Source organism: Rhineura floridana, chromosome 2 (assembly GCF_030035675.1).
Source record: "Rhineura floridana isolate rRhiFlo1 chromosome 2, rRhiFlo1.hap2, whole genome shotgun sequence".
In the NCBI taxonomy this organism is placed as follows: Eukaryota; Metazoa; Chordata; class Lepidosauria; order Squamata; family Rhineuridae; genus Rhineura; species Rhineura floridana.
This window is the reverse complement of record NC_084481.1, coordinates 224,747,154-224,771,122: the sequence shown is the minus strand read 5'-3', so window position 1 is coordinate 224,771,122 and position 23,969 is coordinate 224,747,154. Positions and strand designations below refer to the sequence as shown.

General features: G+C 44.8%; 1 protein-coding gene across 5 annotated transcripts in view; it reads left to right on the top strand.

Moving 5' to 3' along the window:
* SYNE2 (spectrin repeat containing nuclear envelope protein 2) overlaps positions 1 to 23,969 on the top strand; it is a 373,624-nt gene that overhangs the window by 277,688 nt on the left and 71,967 nt on the right. For all 5 annotated transcript variants that reach the window (XM_061612375.1, XM_061612372.1, XM_061612374.1 and 2 more), the window contains 4 exons: positions 3,312 to 3,491; positions 8,546 to 8,668; positions 19,315 to 19,469; positions 21,322 to 21,466. In XM_061612375.1, the coding sequence (XP_061468359.1) occupies positions 3,312 to 3,491; positions 8,546 to 8,668; positions 19,315 to 19,469; positions 21,322 to 21,466 (603 nt within the window). The remainder of the gene's footprint in view (positions 1 to 3,311; positions 3,492 to 8,545; positions 8,669 to 19,314; positions 19,470 to 21,321; positions 21,467 to 23,969) is intronic.

The following is a 23,969-nucleotide window of genomic DNA, read 5'->3' as shown; positions in this document are numbered from 1 at the left end:
CCTTCACCAGGGATGCTCACTCACAGGAAGCTGCCTTATACTGAGTCATCTTTGGTCTGTCTAGCTTAATATAGTCTACACTGACTGGCAATGGCTTGCCAGGGTTTCAGGCAGGGAATATTCCCAGACCTACCTGGAGATGCCAGGGATTAACCCTGGGACCTTCTGTGTGCAAAGCGAATGCTGTACCACTGAGCTATGGCCCCTGATAAGTCTGTCCTGTCACATTTCTGCATTAACCTGATATATATATATATATATGAATAAATGAATGAATGACCATTTATTTTTAAATTTGCATTTAAATGCATATTTTATCACAAAACACATATTTAAATATTTTATCTCACTGTAAGCGTTTCTAGATGTAGTTTCTCTTAAAATACTAATTTCTTATGCATTTTGAGTATGTTCCTTAAGCCGAGAAGCTGTCTTGCAAAATTGGTAGCAGTGCTAAATTAGAAGGAAAGCTACATTCCAATTCACAGATTAGTCCATGGGGTACAGATCATGTCAGTTCACACTGGAATAGACAAAAACTGAATTTCTCAAGCATCCCTAGGATTTGGCAGAGAAAACCAACAGTTTCCTGCTGGATTTTCTGGGATTTGTAATTGTAGTCCCAGTCCCCAGTAAAAAGATGCCGTGCCAGGTTATGGGAATGCCCACCTCTGCTTACCCCTGCCCCTGCTCGACAGCTGGTGGCTCCATATCAGTGGGGCAGTAGAATCCACTCCGGTTTTAGTCCAAACGTTCAAGGAGCTATCCAAGGTGCTGAACCTTATAGGTCTGAACATACAGACTAAAACCCAGAGCGGATTCCACTGCCCCACTGACATGGAGCCACTAGCCACCACCAGCCATGATACGTTTCTTGGCCTTGGGAGCAGAGAAATGGGGATGTGGCAGCAGTTTGCAGGATTGGGACCTTGCTTTGCATTAAGTGAATTGACCAACACTGCATAGCACAAGGAAAGTATTTCAGTGCCTTCATCTCCAGAGTAGATGAGCTGTAAATTGTTTTTGCTTTCTTCTACTATGGAAGTGGCTTTTCATAATGCAGTTTTGTGTCTCTGGCCAGCAAAGAAAACACAGGATGATTTTGTTGGACACGAAGCCGCTATTAAATCCACCTGGTACTAATAATCCCTTGCCAATATCAGTGGTGGAGAGCCAAACTATTCTTCTTCCTTTGTAAAGAATAATACCAAAGAAAGAGCCCTAATGGATAGGGAGGTATTTTACACCCCCTGTCAGTTGTAAATGACTGCTAGAAATCTGTTTGGGCACTTGATGTGCTTTTAAGTCTAATCCTTTTCCTGTACTAACAGTTTTAGGTGAGATTGAAGAGTTGCGGTAAACTTCTCTGCTTTTTTGCAAATGGATAGAGAAATGTGTTTGTGGCCTTAATAAATTGCATGCAAACCCTAATGGGAATAAATTAAAATGGACTGCTTTGAAGGAACAAACTCATTTGGCCTTAAAGAGCATCCTTGCAAAGAGAAAAGGCCTTTGGACGCCAGGCATGCATTAGTCACATTGGCGAAATTCATCCTTAATGGCAGTAAATTAGCATGTTAGACGTACTTTATGCCCATTAACAGCACAGCTATGATTCTCATCCAAAAAGCACGATTTTATAGGTAGCTGATGTTACGTGAAAATTGTATTAAATTATACACTTCAGAAGAGATGTTCCCCAATCTTCTCTCCACTCCTCCAGATAAAGAACTACTAAGCTATGATGAATATCTTAATTCCCTTGGTATTGTTAATCATCTGTACATAGGTAGTCAAAGAGAGTTAAACAGCCTAATGGTGTGCAGGATTGCAGCCCGTGAGATCTCAGGTACTCACCCTGACCCGTCCTCTCCTACATTTAAGGCTGTTCTTCAACATCTGTCACTTCCAAAGCCCAGGGCAGGTGTTAGGATGCTTTTTTTTTTGCTTTTTTTTCTCCTTACAATTCTGGCAGAGAGGTACCTCTGCCACATCCTGTCTCCTCCACGCTGGGAGGCAAGGATTGCTCTCTAATGCGTTTAAGTTACAAAGATTATTTCCGGGCCCAGTTTAAGTTCATTTCTGGGCCCAGTTCAAGGTGCTCACGGTTGTGTTTAAAGCCTAGACAATGCAAGCCCCAAATGTAAGCCTCCTGCTGAAAGGAAGGGCGGGATATAAATAAATAAATAAATAAATAAATAAATAAAAGACTGCCTCTTTCCCTACAGACCCTCTGAGGTGTCGTGATCAGCAGAAGAGGCCCTCTTGGTATTTACTCCACCCTCAGAAGTTTGGGGGGGAGATGGCTTGGGAGAGGGCATTTTCTCTTGCAGCCCCTAAACTGTGGAACTCCCTCCTCATAGAGCTGTGTCTGGCATCTTCAATGTACAGCTTTCATCATATGCTGAAGACACACCTCTTCACCCTGACTTTTGACACTTGAGATGTATACTTTTGGACCCTCTCTAGCTGGGAGTGTAATTCATTTTAAACTATTTTTAATAACATATTTTATATTGTGGTGGCCCGCCCTGGGGCCTATGGTTATGTGCTGTAATCTTCTAAGGGTAGTAAAGTAGGGTTACATTTTTAAAATAAATCATCCAATTTACATCCAATTTTCAGCACTGGAAGTTTAATTAATTTAATTAATTTATATCCCACCCTTCCTCCCAGAAGGAGCCCAGGGTGGCAAACAAAAACACTTAAGAGCACCCTAAAACATGTTAAAAACAAAACATCTTTAAAAACATATTAAAACAAAACATCTTTAAAACATCTTTTTTTAAAAAAAAAAAAGCTTTAACATTTAAAAAAGTAATTCCAACACAGACTGTGATAAGGTCTGTACTTAAAAGGCTTTTTGAAAGAGGAAGGTCTTCAGTAGGCGTAGAAAAGATAACAGAGATGGCACCTGCCTAACATTTAAGGGGAGGAAATTCCAAAGTGTCGGTGCCACAGCACTAAAGGCCCGCTTCCTATGTTGTGCAGAACAGACCTCCTGATGAGATGGTATCTGCAGGAGCCCTCACCTGTGGAGTGCAGTGACTGACTGGGTATATAAGGGGTAAGATGATCTTTCAGGTATCCTGGTTCCAAATTGCCTGTGTCCTGAAGCTGGTATATGGTTTGTGAGAAACTACAATGCCAATGCCAGGGAAACATCTGGGGCTGAGCTTGAGCACACAAAATGGGCAGCATGAATTAGATGTTCAGCCTGCTCTGGAGATTCCCCGCTGTCAGCCTGCAGCCAACATCCTAACCTAGGAGCCTTTGTTTCTTTCCCTTGACAAAACTTCCTTTCTTTCTAGAAACTGCAACTGGGCCTTCAGAATATCAAAGGAAACTTTCTTCAGGCTTCTGAGCTGGCTGATAAAATAGCTCAGCTGACTGAGCCAGCAGCACAGCCACTTCTTCCAGAGAAACTCCAGCCACTTCAAAGGATCTCCGGTTTAGAGAAGATGTTGCAGATGAAAGAAAACGAGTTTCAGGTACTTCTGAGATCACCTTGCTGTTAACTCCTGGATGTCAGCAAGTTCAGGGATGGAGAGAGAGAAAAAGAATGCTTGATTTTTTCCCCAAACGCAGTTGTTGGAAAATTCTGTTCTCCATATAAATTTGTAAGCAGCAGGTACTATGCAGTAAGGATTGGCAGGCTGGCAGGCTCCACTTTACTTTTTACTATAACTCCAAGGGCCACCAGCCGGAGACAGGTGCCAAATTTATTTCCACCTTTGCCAACTGGGGGTGGGTGAGAATTTTGATTCAGTTCGCATTTCAAGCAGAATTGATCACATTTGCACTTTCCAAAACAATATGAGAACCAAAACACAACCATCCTTCAAAATTCACATTTATTAGAATGTTGGGATGCAGTTCGCCAACTAAACAATATTTACAAAAATTCATATATTAGGGGAAAGTGTGCATAACAATGTATATATGAGTGAAAATAACAGGCAAAAAGGCATGATGTGATGAGAAAAGGCTTGGAAAATGTGTACCGTTGTCAAAACTGCCTAAAAAAAATTCTCAGATTGCTGCAGAGAACTGAAGGAAAAATGAGAAACTGAGAGTACCGAAATTGACAGATCTTTCCATCCCTATTTCCAGCACGAGGACTGCCTAGTTTCTTATTCCCTTTTTTCACCCATCAACGATTCTGTGTGTCTTGGCTAAGGATGGAAGTAGAAATGAGCAATAGCCAGTTTTTCTGTTTCCAGAGATGGCAAGTCAGCCATTGTTACGCTTCTTGCTCACAGCAGACCTTTGCTTCAACCTGCTAACCTCTACAGCACTTCATTTGAATGTTTGCTATCTCCTCCCAGATTTTGGCTTGACTCTCACCAGATAGGGTCATAGAAAGCTGCCTTGTATCGATTCAGACAATTGGTCCATCGAGCTCACTATTGTCTACACTGACTGGCAGCTGCTCTCCAGGATTCCAAACTGGGTACGCTCCCAGCCATACCTCATGAAAATTCTTCAGCATTTCAGTGCAATTTTCTCTTAATAAGCACATCTTTTGTATATTGTTTTCACTAATATTTTTGTGTGCATGTTCCCCTAATGTATCCAATTTTGTAAACACTGCTTGATTGAAGAACTGTATTGCAAAATTTGGACAAGCGTGAATTTCAAAGGATGGCTGCATTTCAGGTCTCTTATTGTTTCAGAAAGTGTGACTTTGATAGATTTGGCTTTAAATACAAAATGGCAAAAATTCCCTCCCATCCCTACTCAGGAAAAGTTTAAACTACTGTATAGACCTGTTGGCTTTAAAAAAAAGTCTTTAAGAGATGCCTGAAGGTCAAAAGCAAGGATGCCTGGGGAATCTCTGCCGGAAGTGAAAAATTATGCATGTTGGAGCAAAAAATCTGAATTTCGCATATACGCTCATGGGGTCTGAACTGGCGGTGACCGACCAGGAGGAGACCTCGGGGCTGTAGTTGACAGCACGATGAAAATGTCGACCCAGTGTGCGACAGCTATGAAAAAGGCAAATTCCATGCTAGCGATAATTAGGAAAGGTATTAAGAACATAAGAACATAAGAAGAGCCTGCTGGATCAGGCCAGTGGCCCATCTAGTCCAGCATCCTGTTCTCACAGTGGCCAACCAGGTGCCTGGGGGAAGCCCGCAAGCAGGACCCGAGTACAAGAACACTCTCCCCTCCTGAGGCTTCCGGCAACTGGTTTTCAGAAGCATGCTGCCTCTGACTAGGGTGGCAGAGCACAGCCATCATGGCTAGTAGCCATTGATAGCCCTGTCCTCCATGAATTTGTCTAATCTTCTTTTAAAGCCATCCAAGCTGGTGGCCATTACTGCATCTTGTGGGAGCAAATTCCATAGTTTAACTATGTGCTGAGTAAAGAAGTACTTCCTTTTGTCTGTCCTGAATCTTCCAACATTCAGCTTCTTTGAATGTCCACGAGTTCTAGTATTATGAGAGAGGGAGAAGAACTTTTCTCTATCCACTTTCTCAATGCCATGCATAATTTTATACACTTCTATCATGTCTCCTCTGAGCCGCCTTTTCTCTAAACTAAAAAGCCCCAAATGCTGCAACCTTTCCTCGTAAGGGAGTCGCTCCATCCCCTTGATCATTCTGGTTGCCCTCTTCTGAACCTTTTCCAACTCTGTAATATCCTTTTTGAGATGAGGCGACCAAAACTGTACACAGTATTCCAAATGCGGCCGCACCATAGATTTATACAACGGCATTATGATATCGGCTGTTTTATTTTCCATACCTTTCCTAATTATCCCTAGCATGGAATTTGCCTTTTTCACAGCTGCCGCACACTGGGTCGACACTTTCATCATGCTGTCCACTACAACCCCGAGGTCTCTCTCCTGGTCGGTCACCGCCAGTTCAGACCCATGAGCGTATATGTGAAATTCAGATTTTTTGCTCCAATATGCATAATTTTACACTTGTTTATATTGAATTGCATTTGCCATTTTTCCGCCCATTCACTCAGTTTGGAGAGATGTTTTTGGAGCTCTTCGCAATCCCTTTTTGTTTTAACAACCCTGAACAATTTAGTGTCGTCAGCAAACTTGGCCACTTCACTGCTCACTCCTAATTCTAGGTCATTAATGAACAAGTTGAAAAGTACAGGTCCCAATACCGATCCTTGAGGGACTCCACTTTCTACAGCCCTCCATTGGGAGAACTGTCTGTTTATTCCTACTCTCTGCTTTCTGCTTCTTAACCAATTCCTTATCCACAAGAGGACCTCTCCTCTTATTCCATGACTGCTAAGCTTCCTCAGAAGCCTTTGGTGAGGTACCTTGTCAAACGCTTTTTGAAAGTCTAAGTACACTATGTCCACTGGATCGCCTCTATCTATATGCTTGTTGACACTCTCAAAGAATTCTAATAGGTTACTGAGACAGGACTTTCCCTTGCAGAAGCCATGCTGGCTCTGCTTCAGCAAGGCTTGTTCTTCTATGTGCTTAGTTAATCTAGCTTTAATAATACTTTCTACCAGTTTTCCAGGGACAGAAGTTAAGCTAACTGGCCTGTAATTTCCGGGATCCCCTCTGGATCCCTTTTTGAAGATTGGCGTTACATTTGCCACTTTCCAGTCCTCAGGCACGGAGGAGGACCCAAGGGACAAGTTACATATTTTAGTTAGCAGATCAGCAATTTCACATTTGAGGTCTTTGAGAACTCTTGGGTGGATGCCATCCGGGCCCGGTGATTTGTCAGTTTTTATATTGTCCATTAAGCTTAGAACTTCCTCTCTCGTTACCACTATTTGTCTTAGTTCCTCAGAATCCCTTCCTGCAAATGTTAGTTCAGGTTCAGGGATCTGCCCTATATCTTCCACTGTGAAGACAGATGCAAAGAATTCATTTAGCTTCTCTGCAATCGCCTTATCGTTCTTTAGTACACCTTTGACTCCCTTATCATCCAAGGGTCCAATTGTCTCCCTAGATGGTCTCCTGCTTTGAATGTATTTATAGAATTTTTTGTTGTTGGTTTTTATGTTCTTAGCAATGTGCTCCTCAAATTCTTTTTCAGCATCCCTTATTGTCTTCTTGCATTTCTTTTGCCAGAGTTTGTGTTCCTTTTTATTTTCTTCATTTGGACAAGACTTCCATTTTCTGAAGGAAGACTTTTTGCCTCTAAGAGCTTCCTTGACTTTGCTCGTTAACCATGCTGGCATCTTCTTGGCCCTGGCGGTACCTTTTCTGATCTGCGGTATGCACTCCAGTTGAGCTTCTAATATAGTGTTTTTAAACAACTTCCAAGCATTTTCGAGTGATGTGACCCTCTGGACTTTGTTTTTCAGCTTTCTTTTTACCAATCCCCTCATTTTTGTGAAGTTTCCTCTTTTGAAGTCAAATGTGACCGTGTTGGATTTTCTTGGCAATTGGCCAGTTACATGTATGTTTAATTTAATAGCACTGTGGTTATTGAAAATAAAACAGCCGATATCATAATGCCGTTGTATAAATCTATGGTGTGGCCGCATTTGGAATACTGTGTACGGTTCTGGTCGCCTCATCTCAAAAAGGATATTATAGAGTTGGAAAAGGTTCAGAAGAGGGCAACCAGAATGATCAAGGGGATGGAGCGACTCCCTTACGAGGAAAGGTTGCAGCATTTGGGACTTTTTAGTTTAGAGAAAAGGCGGGTCAGAGGAGACATGATAGAAGTGTATAAAATTATGCATGGCATTGAGAAAGGGGATCGAGAAAATTTCTTCTCCCTCTCTCATAATACTAGAACTCGTGGACATCCAAAGAAGCTGAACGTTGGAAGATTCAGGACAGACAAAAGGAAATACTTCTTTACTCAGCGCATAGTTAAACTATGGAATTTGCTCCCACAAGATGCAGTAATGGCCACCAGCTTGGACGGCTTTAAAAGAAGATTAGACAAATTCATGGAGGACAGGGCTATCAATGGCTACTAGCCGTGATGGCTGTGCTGTGCCACCCTCGTCAGAGGCAGCATGCTTCTGAAAACCAGTTGCTGGAAGCCTCAGGAGGGGAGAGTGTTCTTGTACTCAGGTCCTGCTTGCGGGCTTCCCCCAGGCACCTGGTTGGCCACTGTGAGAACAGGATGCTGGACTAGATGGGCCACTGGCCTGATCCAGCAGGCTCTTCTTATGTTCTTAAGAGTGTTCCACAGAATGGGCCCTGACAACACCATGAATGCCTTCTGGCTGAGGCTAGTCAGGCCTCTGTAATGCAGGGGACAATAGCCAGCACTCCTCTGGATGATCTCAGTGATCAAGCTGGGATGGCTCAGGCAGTCCTTAAGGTATCCTAGACCCAAGTTGTTCAGCACAATAGGTGCTAACCTTGCCCTCTGGAGCAACAGGGATAAGTTTGCTTCTTCATGACAGCCCTTTTGATATATGAAGACATATATCTCCCCTTAATTCCCGCTTCTCCCAGTTAAACATCCTCAGCTCTTTCAACTCTGGTGAATGCCTGTTGCCCACTGAGCTCTTTATTTGTGTTCTGTTTTCTTAAGTTTGAATTTGTACTCCAGACCTTATCAGAATATTAATTTCTCCCCTCAGTTTGGCCTTTCACAACTGGAGGGTTTTGAGACTTGCTTGGAAAAACTGGAAAACTATGTTAAAGGATCCACAGAAGTACTGGACAATCTCAAGCAAGAAGACAAAGACTTGGATCCACACATGGTAAGCCTACCTCCATACAACTATGAAAGCTGATATAGCATCCTTCCCCAACCTGGTGCCTACCAGATGTTTTGAACTACAGCTCCCATCATCCCTGACCTTTGGCCATGCTGGCTGGGGCTGTTGGGGGGTATAGTCCAGCAGCAGCACATAAAGAACACCAAATTGGGAGAAACTGCGTTAGAGCAACAGGATTGTGATGTACCTGCACTGGCAGAATCCCTTAAGTTTGCAAGGGAGCAGAAACCTGCCTAGAAGAAGTGTTGCTGGTTATGGGGTGGACCTCCATTGTGGTTCACATGGAATGCAGTGTAGGATAGATCCTATACCTATGGGAAAGCAAGGAGAGATGGAGTAACAAGCAATAGCCAGCAGCTGAAATGTTGGGGGAAATCTTTATATACAAACAATAAGCAAAATATATTCTTTTATAAAGCTATAAAGGTTTATAACATTTTAATAGTTTAGTTTAACATTTGATAAGTTTAGTAGCCAGTCAGGACCATTTTCTTCTTGGAGCTGTCTTCCCTAACTGTTTTGGTTTGTATGGAACAGCTAGAACTCTAAACAATTAAGATAACACTGAATAGACACTGAACATCTCTGTACTCTCCAAAATGTAGGGAAAACTGCAGTAGCTAAAGTTTTGTTTCCACATAGTCCCTGAACCTGGACTCATAGTATGTATATGTGAAGAAGAGAGGCAGTGATGGCCACCAACTTGGATGGCTTTAAAATAAGATTAGACAAACTCACAGAGGATAAGGCTATCAATGGCTCCTAACCATGATGGCTGTGCTCTGCTACCATAGTCAGAGGCAGTATGCTTCTGAAAACCAGTTGCCTGTAGCCACAGAAGAGGAGAGTGCACTTGCGCTCAGGTCCTGCTTGTGGGCTTCCCATGGGCATCTAGTTGGCTGCTGTGAGAGCTGGGTGCTGGACTAGATGGGCCACTGGCCTGATCCAGCAGGCTCTCCTTATGGTGTTAAGTGATAGAGAAGATCGAGTGGTGCCCCTTGAGTGTGCAGCCAGTGGTCTCACCTACGCCTCCCCAGTCCATGGGGGCAAGAGGAGGCGGCAGTGATTGTGTTCATTATGCACTTCCTTCCCCCTTGGGGATTACAGATGGACTCTCTGCCCCATGTATCTCGGCTGTGACCCTGCAGTGCAAAAGTGCTCCTGAGTGTGTGTCCAGCATGGCAATGGTTGGAGTGGAATGCCTGGCCTTAGCCAACAGAGAGCTTACTTGCATCCAAGCGCTGTGTCAGGGAGACGCTGCTCCCCACTGTTGTGGGAAAAGAATGTAATACATTCAGACACAATGCAGTATTTCACCTGTGGCAAAGGTGGTGTGTATGTGTTTTTTGGGGGGAGACATTGGAGAGAGTTGCACCAGTTATACTTGGAAGCATGGTTGCCCCCTTCCCTTGCTTACCTGTGTGGGGGCTCTCTCTTGGCAAGTCCTGTTATTGGAGCGGAGTTTGTGTCTTGAGTCCCAAAGCAAGGTACCTGAAAGAATTCGAGGCAGAGAATTGAGCAGGGGGTTGGACTTGATGACCTTACAGGCCCCTTCCAACTCTACTATTCTATGATTCTATGAAATGCTGGCAATGTCCTGAAGTGTCCATGGCTTGTTTCCAGTGAAGTCATTGCGCAAGCGGAACAACTTCCGCTCATGCAGTGGAACTTCCCCTTCCTATCCTCCCCCTGTGTGCCTCCTGCACAGCCCCCAAATCTGCTTTGAGGGAGCAGAGGTTGTTCTGCTCATGCAATAACGCAGCTGGAGCTAGAGGGAGCCCCAGCTGACAAAGCATCAAGGCGAGTTAAGCAGCAGAGTGAAAAGAGGGTAAGTAGCTCCCATTTATTCCATTATTTAATTGAAGTAAAACAGCTCAGAGCAATAAGTAATAAGGGCAGCCCAAGGTCACCCTGAGCTAGGAGCCAAATCCTGAAAGAACCTATATCTTAGGAGACAGATCCTAGGAGAAGGAAGCCTATAGAAAGCTAGTTTTCAACACCACCCTAGCAGGAAAGCTTCAGGGGACACTGTAAACAAGACTAAATTCCAGCCGGAGAGAAGGGGGAAAAGGAAACTCCACCGATACATACAGGGAGAGAGTCAGCTCAGTCCTTGCTAAAAAGGGCAGCTTCAGCCTTCCTGAAACACAACCACAAGCTCTGTTTAGGTTAAAGAAAGGTCAAGCTGTCCTAGGTGGGAAAACAACAAACACAAAAGACTTGCCTGGAAGTCGCAGCCCCTTGCTGAGATTAAAAGCAGCCAAAAGCTTAAACAGCCCCGCCCCTCACTCAGGAAGGAAGCCTGCCTTCCTGCCTTCAAAGGAAGGAACCCTGAAATAATACTAAAGAGTTAAGCCCCAGCTGATAGTTGAGCCATCAGCCTCAAGTAACACATCATTGGCTGGCAGCAGTAGCTGGGAGGAACCAGCCACACATATAAAGTCAGAGCACCCTAGCGAGGGAGCCTGCTCCACGAGCTAGAGGGAGCCCCAGCTGACAAAGCGTCAAGGCGAGTTCAGCAGCAGAGCGAGTTCGGCAGCAGGGCAAGGAGGCCAGGGCCCCCCACTCTGCCCGTCCGTTCCGTAACCTCAACTAAACTGCAGTCTCCAACCCATTGACGTAATAAACCTTAAACAAAACTATGCAGGTAAGAAGCCAGCAGGCGTGTGGGGGCTTTCCAGTGTTTTGCACCGCCTGCAGCATGTACGACTATCTGCCTGTTGGACAGAAGTCGTGGGTGTGCTCTCGGTGCAATGAGCTCCTGGCTCTCCGGGAACAACTTCATTTTCTTGAGGCCAAGGTGGCGGACCTGGAAAAGCTGAGAGAGGCAGAGAGGTGTGTGGAGGAGGCCTTCAGGGACGTTATAGCTGTGTCCCACTCCAGCGATGATAGCTCTCCTGCTATCATGGACAACGATGGTCTCGGGGAAGGAGAGCATCCAGCTGAGGAAGAGGGAAACGATCTCTTAGAAGGGACCCATTCCTTGGGGGATGAGCAGCTATCCTCTCATGCCGAGGATATATTTCCAGGGGGTGGAGGGATCCTTGTAGTGGGTGATTCGATCATTAGGAACATAGACAGTGGGGTGTGTGATGGGCGTGTAGACCGCAAGGTGTTTTGCCTGCCTGGTGCGAAGGTTGCGGATATCGCCCGTCCTTTAGATAGTTTGGTAGACAGTGCTGGGGAGGAGTCAGTGGTCGTGGTACACGTTGGCACCACCGACATGGGGAAATGCAGCCGTGAGGTCCTGGAAGCAAAATTTAGGTTGCTAGGTAGGATGCTGAAAGCCAGGACCTCCAAGGTGGCTTTCTCTGAAATGCTACCGGTTCCACGCGCAGGACCAGCCAGCCAGGCCCAGCTTTGCAGTCTCAATGCGTGGATGAGACGATGGTGTCGGGTGGAAGGGTTTGGATTTGTTAGGCACTGGGGAACATTTTGGGACAAGCCGGGCCTGTACAAAAGGGACGGGCTCCACTTGAACCAGAATGGAACCAGACTGCTGGCACTTAAAATTAAAAAGGTAGCAGAGCAGCTTTTAAACTGACTGAGGGGGGAAACCCGACAGGAGCTGAGGAAGGTCCGGTTCAGAATAAACCTCCCCCCTGGGATAAAAACCAAAGAAATGATGAAATTTTAAAAGGGGTAGGCCTAGAAGTAGGCATTGTGAGAGCAGGGGCACAGGATGTAAATTCAGAAGAGCAAAATTACCACAGGCCAAACCACAAGTGCCAAAGACACTTGAAGAGAGACACTGCTTACAAGTGCCTGTACGCTAATGCTAGGAGCTTCCGAACCAAGATGGGAGAACTAGAGTGCTTGGTCTTGGAGGAGAGCATTGATATAGTGAGCATAACGGAGACCTGGTGGAATGGAGAAAACCAGTGGGATACGGTTATCCCTGGATATAAACTATATCGGAAGGACAGGGAAGGACGTATTGGTGGCGGAGTCGCTCTATACGTGAAGGAAGGCATTGAATCCAGCAAGCTCGAAACCCCAAAAGAGGCAGACCCCTCCACAGAATCATTGTGGGTGGTGATACCATGCCCCAGGAGGGACTTAATACTGGGAACGATCTATCGTCCCCCTGATCAAAATGCTCAGGGAGACCTTGAGATGAGATATGAAATTGAGGAAGCATCCAAACCAGGAAATGTGGTAGTAATGGGTGACTTCAACTACCCGGACATAGACTGGCTGCATATGTGTTCCAGTCATGACAAAGAAGCAAAATTTCTAGATATTCTAAATAACTATTCCCTAGACCAGTTGGTCATGGAACCGACCAGAGGGACAGCAACCCTGGACTTAATCCTCAGTGGGGACCGGGACCTGGTGCGAGATGTAAGTGTTGTTGAACCGATTGGGAGCAGTGACCACAGTGCTATTAAATTAAACATACATGTAACTGGCCAATTGCCAAGAAAATCCTACACGGTCACATTTGACTTCAAAAGAGGAAACTTCACAAAAATGAGGGGATTGGTAAAAAGAAAGCTGAAAAACAAAGTCCAGAGGGTCACATCACTCGAAAATGCTTGGAAGTTGTTTAAAAACACTATATTAGAAGCTCAACTGGAGTGCATACCGCAGATCAGAAAAGGTACCGCCAGGGCCAAGAAGATGCCAGCATGGTTAACGAGCAAAGTCAAGGAAGCTCTTAGAGGCAGAAGGTCTTCCTTCAGAAAATGGAAGTCTTGTCCGAATGACGAAAATAAAAAAGAACACAAACTCTGGCAAAAGAAATGCAAGAAGACAATAAGGGATGCTAAAAAAGAATTTGAGGAGCACATTGCTAAGAACATAAAAACCAACAACAAAAAGATCTATAAATACATTCAAAGCAGGAGACCATCTAGGGAGGCGATTGGACCCTTGGATGATAAGGGAATCAAAGGTATACTAAAGAACGATAAGGAGATTGCAGAGAAGCTAAATGAATTCTTTGCATCTGTCTTCACAGTGGAAGATATAGGGCAGATCCGTGAACCTGAACTAACATTTGCAGGAAGGGATTCTGAGGAACTGAGACAAATAGTGGTAACGAGAGAGGAAGTTCTAGGCTTAATGGACAATATAAAAACTGACAAATCACCGGGCCCGGATGGCATCCACCCGAGAGTTCTCAAAGAACTCAAATGTGAAATTGCTGATCTGCTAACTAAAATATGTAACTTGTCCCTCGGGTCCTCCTCCGTGCCTGAGGACTGGAAAGTGGCAAATGTAACGCCAATCTTCAAAAAGGGATCCAGAGGGGATCCCGGAAATTACAGGCCAGTTAGCTTAACTTCTGTCCCTGGAAAACTGGTAGAAAGTATTATTAAAGCTAGATTAACTAAGCACATAGAAGAACAAGCCTTGCTGAAGCAGAGCCAGCATGGCTTCTGCAAGGGAAAGTCCTGTCTCAGTAACCTATTAGAATTCTTTGAGAGTGTCAACAAGCATATAGATAGAGGCGATCCAGTGGACATAGTGTACTTAGACTTTCAAAAAGCGTTTGACAAGGTACCTCACCAAAGACTTCTGAGGAAGCTTAGCAGTCATGGAATAAGAGGAGAGGTCCTCTTGTGGATAAGGAATTGGTTAAGAAGCAGAAAGCAGAGAGTAGGAATCAACGGACAGTTCTCCCAATGGAGGGCTGTAGAAAGTGGAGTCCCTCAAGGATCGGTATTGGGACCTGTACTTTTCAACTTGTTCATTAATGACCTGGAATTAGGAGTGAGCAGTGAAGTGGCCAAGTTTGCTGACGACACTAAATTGTTCAGGGTTGTTAAAACAAAGAAGGATTGCGAAGAGCTCCAAAAAGACCTCTCCAAACTGAGTGAATGGGCGGAAAAATGGCAAATGCAATTCAATATAAATAAGTGTAAAATTATGCATATTGGAGCAAAAAATCTGAATTTCACATATACGCTCATGGGGTCTGAACTGGCGGTGACCGACCAGAAGAGAGACCTCGGGGTTGTAGTGGACAGCACGATGAAAATGTCAACCCAGTGTGCAGCAGCTGTGAAAAAGGCAAATTCCATGCTAGGGATAATTAGGAAAGGTATGGAAAATAAAACAGCCGATATCATAATGCCGTTGTATAAATCTATGGTGCGGCCGCATTTGGAATACTGTGTACAGTTCTGGTCGCCTCATCTCAAAAAGGATATTACAGAGTTGGAAAAGGTTCAGAAGAGGGCAACCAGAATGATCAAGGGGATGGAGCGACTCCCTTACAAGGAAAGGTTGCAGCATTTGAGGCTTTTTAGTTTAGAGAAAAGGTGGGTCAGAGGAGACATGATAGAAGTGTATAAAATTATGCATGGCATTGAGAAAGTGGATAGAGAAAAGTTCTTCTCCCTCTCTCATAATACTAGAACTCGTGGACATTCAAAGAAGCTGAATGTTGGAAGATTCAGGACAGACAAAAGGAAATACTTCTTTACTCAGCGCATAGTTAAACTATGGAATTTGCTCCCACAAGATGCAGTAATGGCCACCAGCTTGGATGGCTTTAAAAGAAGATTAGACAAATTCATGGAGGACAGGGCTATCAATGGCTACTAGCCGTGATGGCTGTGCTCTGCCATCCTAGTCAGAGGCAGCATGCTTCTGAAAACCAGTTGCCGGAAGTCTCAGGAGGGGAGAGTGTTCTTGCACTCGGGTCCTGCTTGCGGGCTTTCCCTAGGCACCTGGTTGGCCACTGTGAGAACAGGATGCTGGACTAGATGGGCCACTGGCCTGATCCAGCAGGCTCTTCTTATGTTCTTATGGATTCAGCCCCATTTGTGTTTTGATCAATGATTTTTTGTGCAGAGTGCTTTTTCTTCCTCTTTCCCATCACCAGAGTCTCCCCACCCCCCTTGTGAACCCTGTGTGTGCACAACATGAGGACAAAGGGATATAGCCCCATTGTCCTGGCTCCCACCGACAGATTCAGACTAAGAACTCTCAGCTCTGTTATCCCAATGGCTTTAATCCACAGTTTAGCCCGGGCCTGGAACAGAGATCAGGGTGCAGATCACACAGCATTCGGATCACAGCAAGGCACCACTAGGCATGGCTATTCAACACGTTGTTGAAACCCTTGACCCACCCCTGAGCACCCCTAATAAAGAGGCAAGGCAGATAACGATTACTTGCGCAGGACATGTCTACCGACTTGGGGATGGGCAAGTAAGAGGACATTCCTACAAGCAGGCTGGTTAGTGGGCTCAGCCTGTTCACATCTGCCCATTCTCTTGCAAATGGCGACAGGGGCAGAGACAACTTGGCGGTTCATTCCCCAGTTCCCCCTCTGGGAGGAGGCTCAACCAATGAAGGCAGGGTTTGTGGGTGGAGAGACAGTTCACTGTCGTCCATGCTGCTTGATGCCTCTGGGTTGGCATGATTGGCTGGCAGATCACTAGGTCCCAGATTCCTCTTCCAACACTCCCAGACCCTGGATCCCAAATCTCCTCCTCTGCCAACCAGTCCTGCCAAGAGTTCTCCACGGAGCTCACGACTCCATGCTGCAAACGCGATCACCTGAGCTGTGATCTTCCTGGGTGGGGTTTATGTGTTGCTGCCATTGGTGGTGGAGTGATTTGCTGTTGACTTGCGCCGTATCCTACACTCTGTCACAGCAATGTGGGTTGGATGGCCGTCATCGCAGCAGTGGCTGTTTTCTCGTTTCTCCCCCAATGGGAGGGAAATTCGTCGTGCCGGGTTTAAAGCTGGTGTAAGTTTGTGCTCCATTTGGCATACGTGTGTTTCCACCTCTGTGCCACCCACAACTATTTTAGCTATCTGCCAGTGAATCTTCATTGGCAGAATGACTGCATCAGTGGAGCTTTCTGCTGGCAAGTCAGAGATGGTATACTGGCATATTTGTCATGGCAGTGGTGTGCTTCTTCTGCCATATCGTATAGCCAGTGGTGGCTGATGCCCAGATAGGGGTAAAATTACTTAGATAAAGATTTCAGCCTTTCCCTAATCAGTAACACAGTTTGATCCAGCTCCGCCGCTGATTAAAACAGAAGCCAAAACCTTTAACTAAATTATTTTATGCCCTTCTCAGTTTTGTCAGTCACTTATTTATTTAGAAATTAGTGTGATTGGCTGCAACCTGCTAGGACTCAGAGCCTATTTGTAGCACGCCTCAGTTGTTATTTTTTTAAAAAAAAAACAGATACGCTTTTATTAATATTTCGGTTAATACAGTACAGGGGGAGCCAACCTGGTGTCCTCCTTATATTGCTGCACTAGAACTCCCATCAGCCTCAGCCAGCATGGCCAATGGCCAGGGGTGATGGGAGTTGTAGTCCAACAACATCTGGAGGGCACCAGGTTGACTACCCCTGAAACAGTATCATTATATTAAGAGCACAGATCACTTTACTATAATAATACACTTTGACATCATTATTTCCAGCAACTGCTATTCTTTTTAAAGAATGTTGCTCTCCATGTAAATGATAAATACTAAACTCCTATTATCCATGCCATTCTCTTCATCTTACGGAAATGCATTATTTTTGACATGATCATGACTTTCCATATTTATTTATTTATTTATTTTAACTAGCAATTAGCCTTGATCCAGAAACACCAGTTGCATGCCATCACTGTCATGGGCAGTGTTTTGAGAATGATAATTTCATATGGAGACATATTAGTCTGCAATGGTATACCCACTTACCTAGGAGTAAGCCCCACAGAACTCAATAGGACTTACTTCTGAGTACACGTATATAGGATGGCTCTGTTAAGAGAAACACTGTGGTATAGCGGTTAGAGAGTTGGATTTGGACTAAGGAGTCGTAGGTTCAAATCCCCCTTCAGGCACGAAACTCAATATGCAACCTTGGGTCTGTCACTATCTCTAAGAGTAACCTGCATTACAGGGTTGGTGTCAAGCAGAGCTTGGAAAAGTTACTTTTTTTGAACTATAACTCCCATCAGCCCAATCCAGTGACCATGCTGGCTGGGGCTGATGGGAGTTGTAGTTTTAAAAATTAACTTTTCCAAGCTCTGGTGTCAAAATACACTGGGAAATCCATGCTAGACAGGATATGAATATGAGTACTTGTCATTGCTGTTAGTCCCTGTATTAGGTTAGGGTTGGATCAGTTATTTATTTATTTATTTACTGTCTTTTTAGCCTGCTTTTTAACAAATATTGGGCGATATTCAACGAAATAATTGTGCAAGGTGAATTACTTCTGCTTGTGAAATGGAACTTTCCTCCCCCCACATGCCCCCTATATCTGCTCTTGGGGTTTCCCAACCCTACAGAACAGATTTTGGGATGGCACAAGGTGCATGAGGGGGAGTCCCTTTGCACAAGTGGAAGTTGTTCTGCTTGCACAATTATTGCCGCCCATTGTTTTCCAAAGAGAAAGAGAGAGAGATGGGCCCTGCCGTCAGGCTGGCAAACTAAAAAGGCAAGACACACAAGGAAAGGAGTGGTCAAAAGCCACAGCGCTGCCCTCCAACTCTGGCATTGCTGCACCTTATGTGGACAGTGCTTGGTTGAGTTAGAGTGCAGGCAAGGTTGGGATTGTGTGGACATACCAGCGGAGCCAGTCCGTTCATCCCCAACCTCGTCGCCTCCCTGCCCCACTCAAGCCCAGTCCAGGTAAGTTGAAGCGAGTCTGGGGTCAGGAGGACGGCTCCACCCCACACACGCCAGTTGCTGCTAGGAGAAAGCAAAAGTAGTGGAAGGAAATCAGTTCTTCAAGAACAAAGTGGTGAACTATAAGCAGGCATTCTAATCTAGTTCAGGCCAGGCTGATCTTCCCTTGTTGGTGTCCTCACTTGAATAGCAGTTGATGGCTCTTGCTCCTTTGGCTTTCCTGGAATGCCCTGTTTTGCACATTGAGTAGACAGATCTGTTAGTCTGCTCTGCCCACCTGCACCTAGCGGAGTAGAGGTTCTGCTCTTGTTTTCCACCTACAGCATAGGAGAGGTTTGCAAACAACAATAATACCTCAAGGACAACCTCTTCCCATATGAACCAACCCGAACCCTGTGTTTGTCATCAGAGGCCCTCCCACTCCGCAGGAGGCTCGGAGGATGGCAACACGAGAACAGCCTTTTTCAGTGGTGGCCCCCCCGCTACGGAATCCATTATCCATCTTTAGGTGCCAGGCAGAGACCTCCCTTTTCACTCTGGCCTGTGGCCCTTGATGCGTGCTGTCTTAATTAATCCTTAATTAGTTTCAAGTTTTTATATTGTATGTTTTTAAACCTGTTTTATATTGCATGTTTTTAAATCTGTTGTAAGTCGCCTAGAGACCGTCGGGTATGAGGTGACTAACAAATGAAATAAGTAACAACAAGTGTTCCTCTTTCAACAAGCCTTTTAAGTTGAGACTTATCCCAGTGTGCGTCTGTGTTGGAATTTCTTTTTTAATATGTTCTTAAACCTTTTTTAAAATGTTTTTAATCTTAGATGATGTTTTGAAAGCTTTTGAAAGATGTTTTATTTTAATGTGTTTTTTTATGAAGTTTTAAAGTTTTTAGTACTTTTGTTTGCCGCCCTGGGCTCCTGCTAGGAGGAAGGGTGGGATATAAATCAAATAATTAATACATAAATAAACAAATAAATAAAACAAGTGATTTTTCTAACCCATAACCGATTGTCTTGTCCTTTTCAGAAACAAATGTTGAGTCTCACGGCTTTGTCTCCTGAGATGGAGAGCCTGAGTGAAGTCAGCTTGAGGTTGCCACTCAGTGACTTCACTGCAAAGAAACTGCAGAGCCTGAACTGGCAGTGGACCCAGAAGACAGCTATGGCTCTGGAGCGATGCAGGTAAAAAGACCCAGAGCTTGGAAAAGTTACATTTTTGAACTTCAACTCCCAACAGCCCCAGCCAATGTGGCCACTGGATTAGGCTGATGGGAGTTGTAGTTCAAAAAAGTAACTTTTGCAAGCTCTGAAAAGACCCTCCCCTGGCAACATTCTGGCCAACATTCTTTTCCATCAAGTTGCTACAACTAGGGATGGAAGGATCTGTCAATTTCGGTTCTCTCTGTTTCTCATTTTCCCAATCTTAAATTCAGTTCTCCCCATTTCTGCAGCAATTTGCATTTTTTAAATAAAAATCATGAAAATTCTCCAACATTTTAGTGCGAATTTCTCCTAATAAACACATTTTTGTAAGCAGTTTTAACAAAGGTACACATTTTTTGCAAGCCACTTCTCATTATCTAATGCATTTCTGCATGTTATTTTCACTCATGTATTCATTTTTATGCACACTTTCCCCTCATATATGCATTTTTGTAAAATATTGCAGTATTGGCGAACTGCATCACAAAATTCTAATAAATGCGAATAAGGATGGCTGTGTTTCGGTTCTCATACTGATTCAGAAAGTGCAAATTTGATAAATTCTGCTTAAAATGCGAACTGTATCGGAATTCTCAGCCATCCCTACTTACAACAGCAGACACTATCTGCACAGAGCTCACCAGGCTCTGAATACAGTGGGGTTGTTCCCATGCAGGTGCCCCATCCACATGGTTCCAGAGGGTACCACAGGATGTACCCACAGAAAAGTGGCTCCTGCAGCCATTACCGTTCTGAGGGTACAGCAAATTAGGGCAAGTCCCCAGGCCCCCCTCCTTGGGAGGCCCAGCCCTGTGCTGCCTCTGCCCCCCCTCCTCCTTGTCCTTTTAAAATTAAATTGCTAATATTCTTTTAAAACTAAAATTGCTTTCATACAGCTCACCCAGAGTGCCTCGCTCTGAGGAAGGATCCCTTCTTCAGAGTGAGGGGGAGAAAGAGTGCTGGCACTGTTGGCGCATAAGCAATGGCAAAACCATTTTGAAACAGGAGGGGGAGGGGAAGGAGAGGAGGAGGGAGAGGAGGAGGAGGAAGCAGTGGTAGCAACAGCAGGCCCCGTGCAGCAGGAACTCTGGAAAGCCCCCCAGCAAGTGCAGTTTGCTTTGGATCCTGCCCTCCTCCTTAGGGTTTGCCCTACCCACAGCTCACCTGTAACGTTTGAAAGTCTTCACATGTTAGAAGTTCCAGGCACTGTGATGTCACTCATTTCTGGTGCACTGAACCCGTCAGCCTTGGCCAACTATCCTTCCATCACTAGCAGGGTGTATTCGCTGTGAGCACGTAGCCGTAGGATGATATAGCTCATTGGGCTTTAGTTCACACCATGGTTCCCCTCATGATGTATGTCAGGGGTAGGAAGAGCTTGTGGCCCGTCAGATGTTGTTGGACTCAAACACCCACCAGCCCCAGCCAGCATGGCCAATGGTCAGGGATGATGGGAATTGTAGGCCAAAAGCATTTTAAGCCATCATGATTAGTGTCCATTGATAGATCCATCCTAAGAATCTGAGTAGAATCATAACATGTTAGAGTTGGAAGGGATCTTGGAGGTCATCTAAGGTAACATCTTTCAGCATTGAGATCCACATGGTCATTATGCATTGTATGAAATAGCACTTGCTTCTGAGGGGGGCTTTGACTTGAGGAGGCCACATTTCCATCTTCTAGGAATGGGACTCTGTCTCACTGTACTGGGGAACATGTTTTCTTCCCCCACTGAGCTTCTCCAGTGGGGTCACAATTGTGTCTATTAAAATTGTAACTGGAAAAAAGTGCCCAGCCGCAGAGCTGATTTCGATTTTGTTTTTAATTTCAGTGAATTGCAGGATGTTCAGTCCGATGAAAAGTTTCTTCAAAAATGTCAAAACTGGGTGCAGTTCCTAGAGAAAATGAAAGAGGGCTTGATGGAGAATGTGGGCGGCACGCTAGAGAAACTGCAGGAACAGCAGAGAGAATATGAGGTAATGCGCCTGAATTTCTTGGCCCTGACCCAGAGAAATCTGGGTGGTTGTAGAAAGCTGGAACCGAGTGGAGAACCAAGATTTTTGGCTGTAGGTCTTGAGTTAGGCTGTGCGATGGGTAGGGATGGAAAGATCTGTCAATTTCAGTTCTCTCAGTTTCTCACTGTTCTAATGTTAAATTCCATTCTCTACATTTCTGCAGCAATCTGCAATTTTTTTTTAAAATCCACATGAACATTCGCCACCCTTTTAGTGTGAATTTCTCAAAATAAACACATTTTGTAGGCAGTTTTGACGAAGGTACACATTTTTGCAAACCATTTCTCATCACATAATGCCTTTTTGCATATTATTTTCACATATATTCATTTTTATGCACATTTTCACCTACTATATGCATTTTTATAAATATTGTTTAGTTGGCGAACTGCATTCCACAATTCTAATAAATGTGAATTTTGAAGGATGGCTGTGTTTCGGTTCTCATATTGTTTTGGAAAGTGCGAATTTGATCAATTCTGCTTGAAATGCGAACCGAATTGAAATTCTCACCTATCCCTAGCGATGGGACAGTGTCATCCTGAAGCCAACTAGAGTGAGGGTGTGCGTCTTGGAGTCACGATAGAGGTGGGGGAATATGCCCATTCTGCTTTCTCTCAGTTTCTCGTTTTTCCAGTCTTAAATTCCATTCTCCACATTTCTCAACCAGTTCGCAATTTTTTATTTTATTTGTGGATACCATGGACTGCGAAAAAGACAAATAATTGGGTGTTAGAAAAATGAAACCAGAACTGTCACTAGAAGCTAAAATGATGAAACTAAGGTTATCATACTTTGGACAGATAATGAGAAGACATGATTCAGTAGAAAAGACAATAACGGTGGGAAAAACAGAAGGGAGTAGAAAAAGAGGAAGGCCAAACAAGAGATGGATTGATTCCACAAAGGAAGCAACAGATCCGAACTTACAGGATCTGAAGAAGGTGGTTCATGACGGATGCTCTTGGAGGTCGCTGATTCATAGGGTCGCCATAAGTCGCAGTCGAATTGAAGGCATATAACAACAACAACAATTTTTAAAAGGCCTCATGAAAAATCCATTTGTCCTAATGTACACATTTTTGGCCTAATACACACATCTTTCACAAAGTGATTTCCCCAAATTCAAAATATCTGTATAACTTATTTTATTATTTATTATTATTTATTAAATTTATTAGTCGCCCATCTGGCTGGTTGTCCAGCCACTCTGGGCGACGTACAAGATAAAAACAATACATTAAAACGTTAACATTTAAAACCATAACAATAAAAACCTAACCCACCGCAAAAGCCTGCCTGAAGAGCCAGGCCTTCAAGGCCTGGCGGAAGCTCATCATAGAAGGGGCATGGCGGAGATCATTTGGGAAAGAGTTCCACAGGGTGGGGGCCACTATTGAAAAAGCCCTCTCTCTAGTCCTCACCAGTCTAGCTGTTTTAACCGGTGGGATCGAGAGAAGGTCTTCTGAGGCTGATCTTGTTGAGCGGCATCCCTGACGATGCTGGAGGCGCTCCTTCAGATAGACTGGGCTAAAACCGTATAGGGTTTTAAAGGTCAAAACCAACACCTTGAATTGGGCCCGGTAAACAACCGGTAGCCAGTGCAACTCCTTCAGCACTGGAGTGATGTGATCTTGCCGGCGGCTGCCTTTAATCAGACAAGCCGCTGCATTCTGTACCAGTTGCAGCTTCCGGACCATTTTCAAGGGTAACCTCACGTAGAGCGCATTACAGTAATCTAGGCGAGAGGTGACCAGGGCATTTACTACCGGTGGGAGCAGATGGTTGAGAAGGTAGGGGCGCAGCCTCCGTATCAGATGGAGTTGATACAGCGCTGCCCGGCTCACAGCCGAGACTTGAGCCTCCATGTTCAGCTGGAAGTCAAGAATGACCCCCAGGCTGCGGACCTGGTCTTTCAGGGGCAATCGTACCCCATTGAGCACCAGGTCAACATCCCCCAACCTTCCCTTGTCTCCCACAAACAGTACCTCGGTTTTGTCAGGGTTCAGCTTCAGCTTATTCCTTCCCATCCAGCCACTCACCGACTCCAGGCACTTGGACAGGGTTTCTACAGCCAACCTCGGTGCAGATTTAAATGAGAGATAGAGCTGCGTGTCATCCGCATACTGATGATGTAGCCCAAATCTCCTGATGATTGCCCCCAGCGGCTTTATATAGATGTTGAACAGCATCGGGGAGAGGATGGAACCCTGTGGCACCCCACAAGTGAGTGGCCAAGGATCCGAAACCTCATCCTCCAATGCCACTCTTTGGTACCTACCAGAGAGGAAGGAATGGAACCACTGCAATACAGTGCTCCCCATGCCTAACCTCTCCAGGCGGTCCAGGAGGATAACGTGGTCAACGGTATCGAAAGCCACTGAGAGATCAAGGAAGACAAGGAAGGTGCATTCGCCCCTATCCCACGAAATGGATCCAGATAATCCACTTCCTCCAAGTGCGC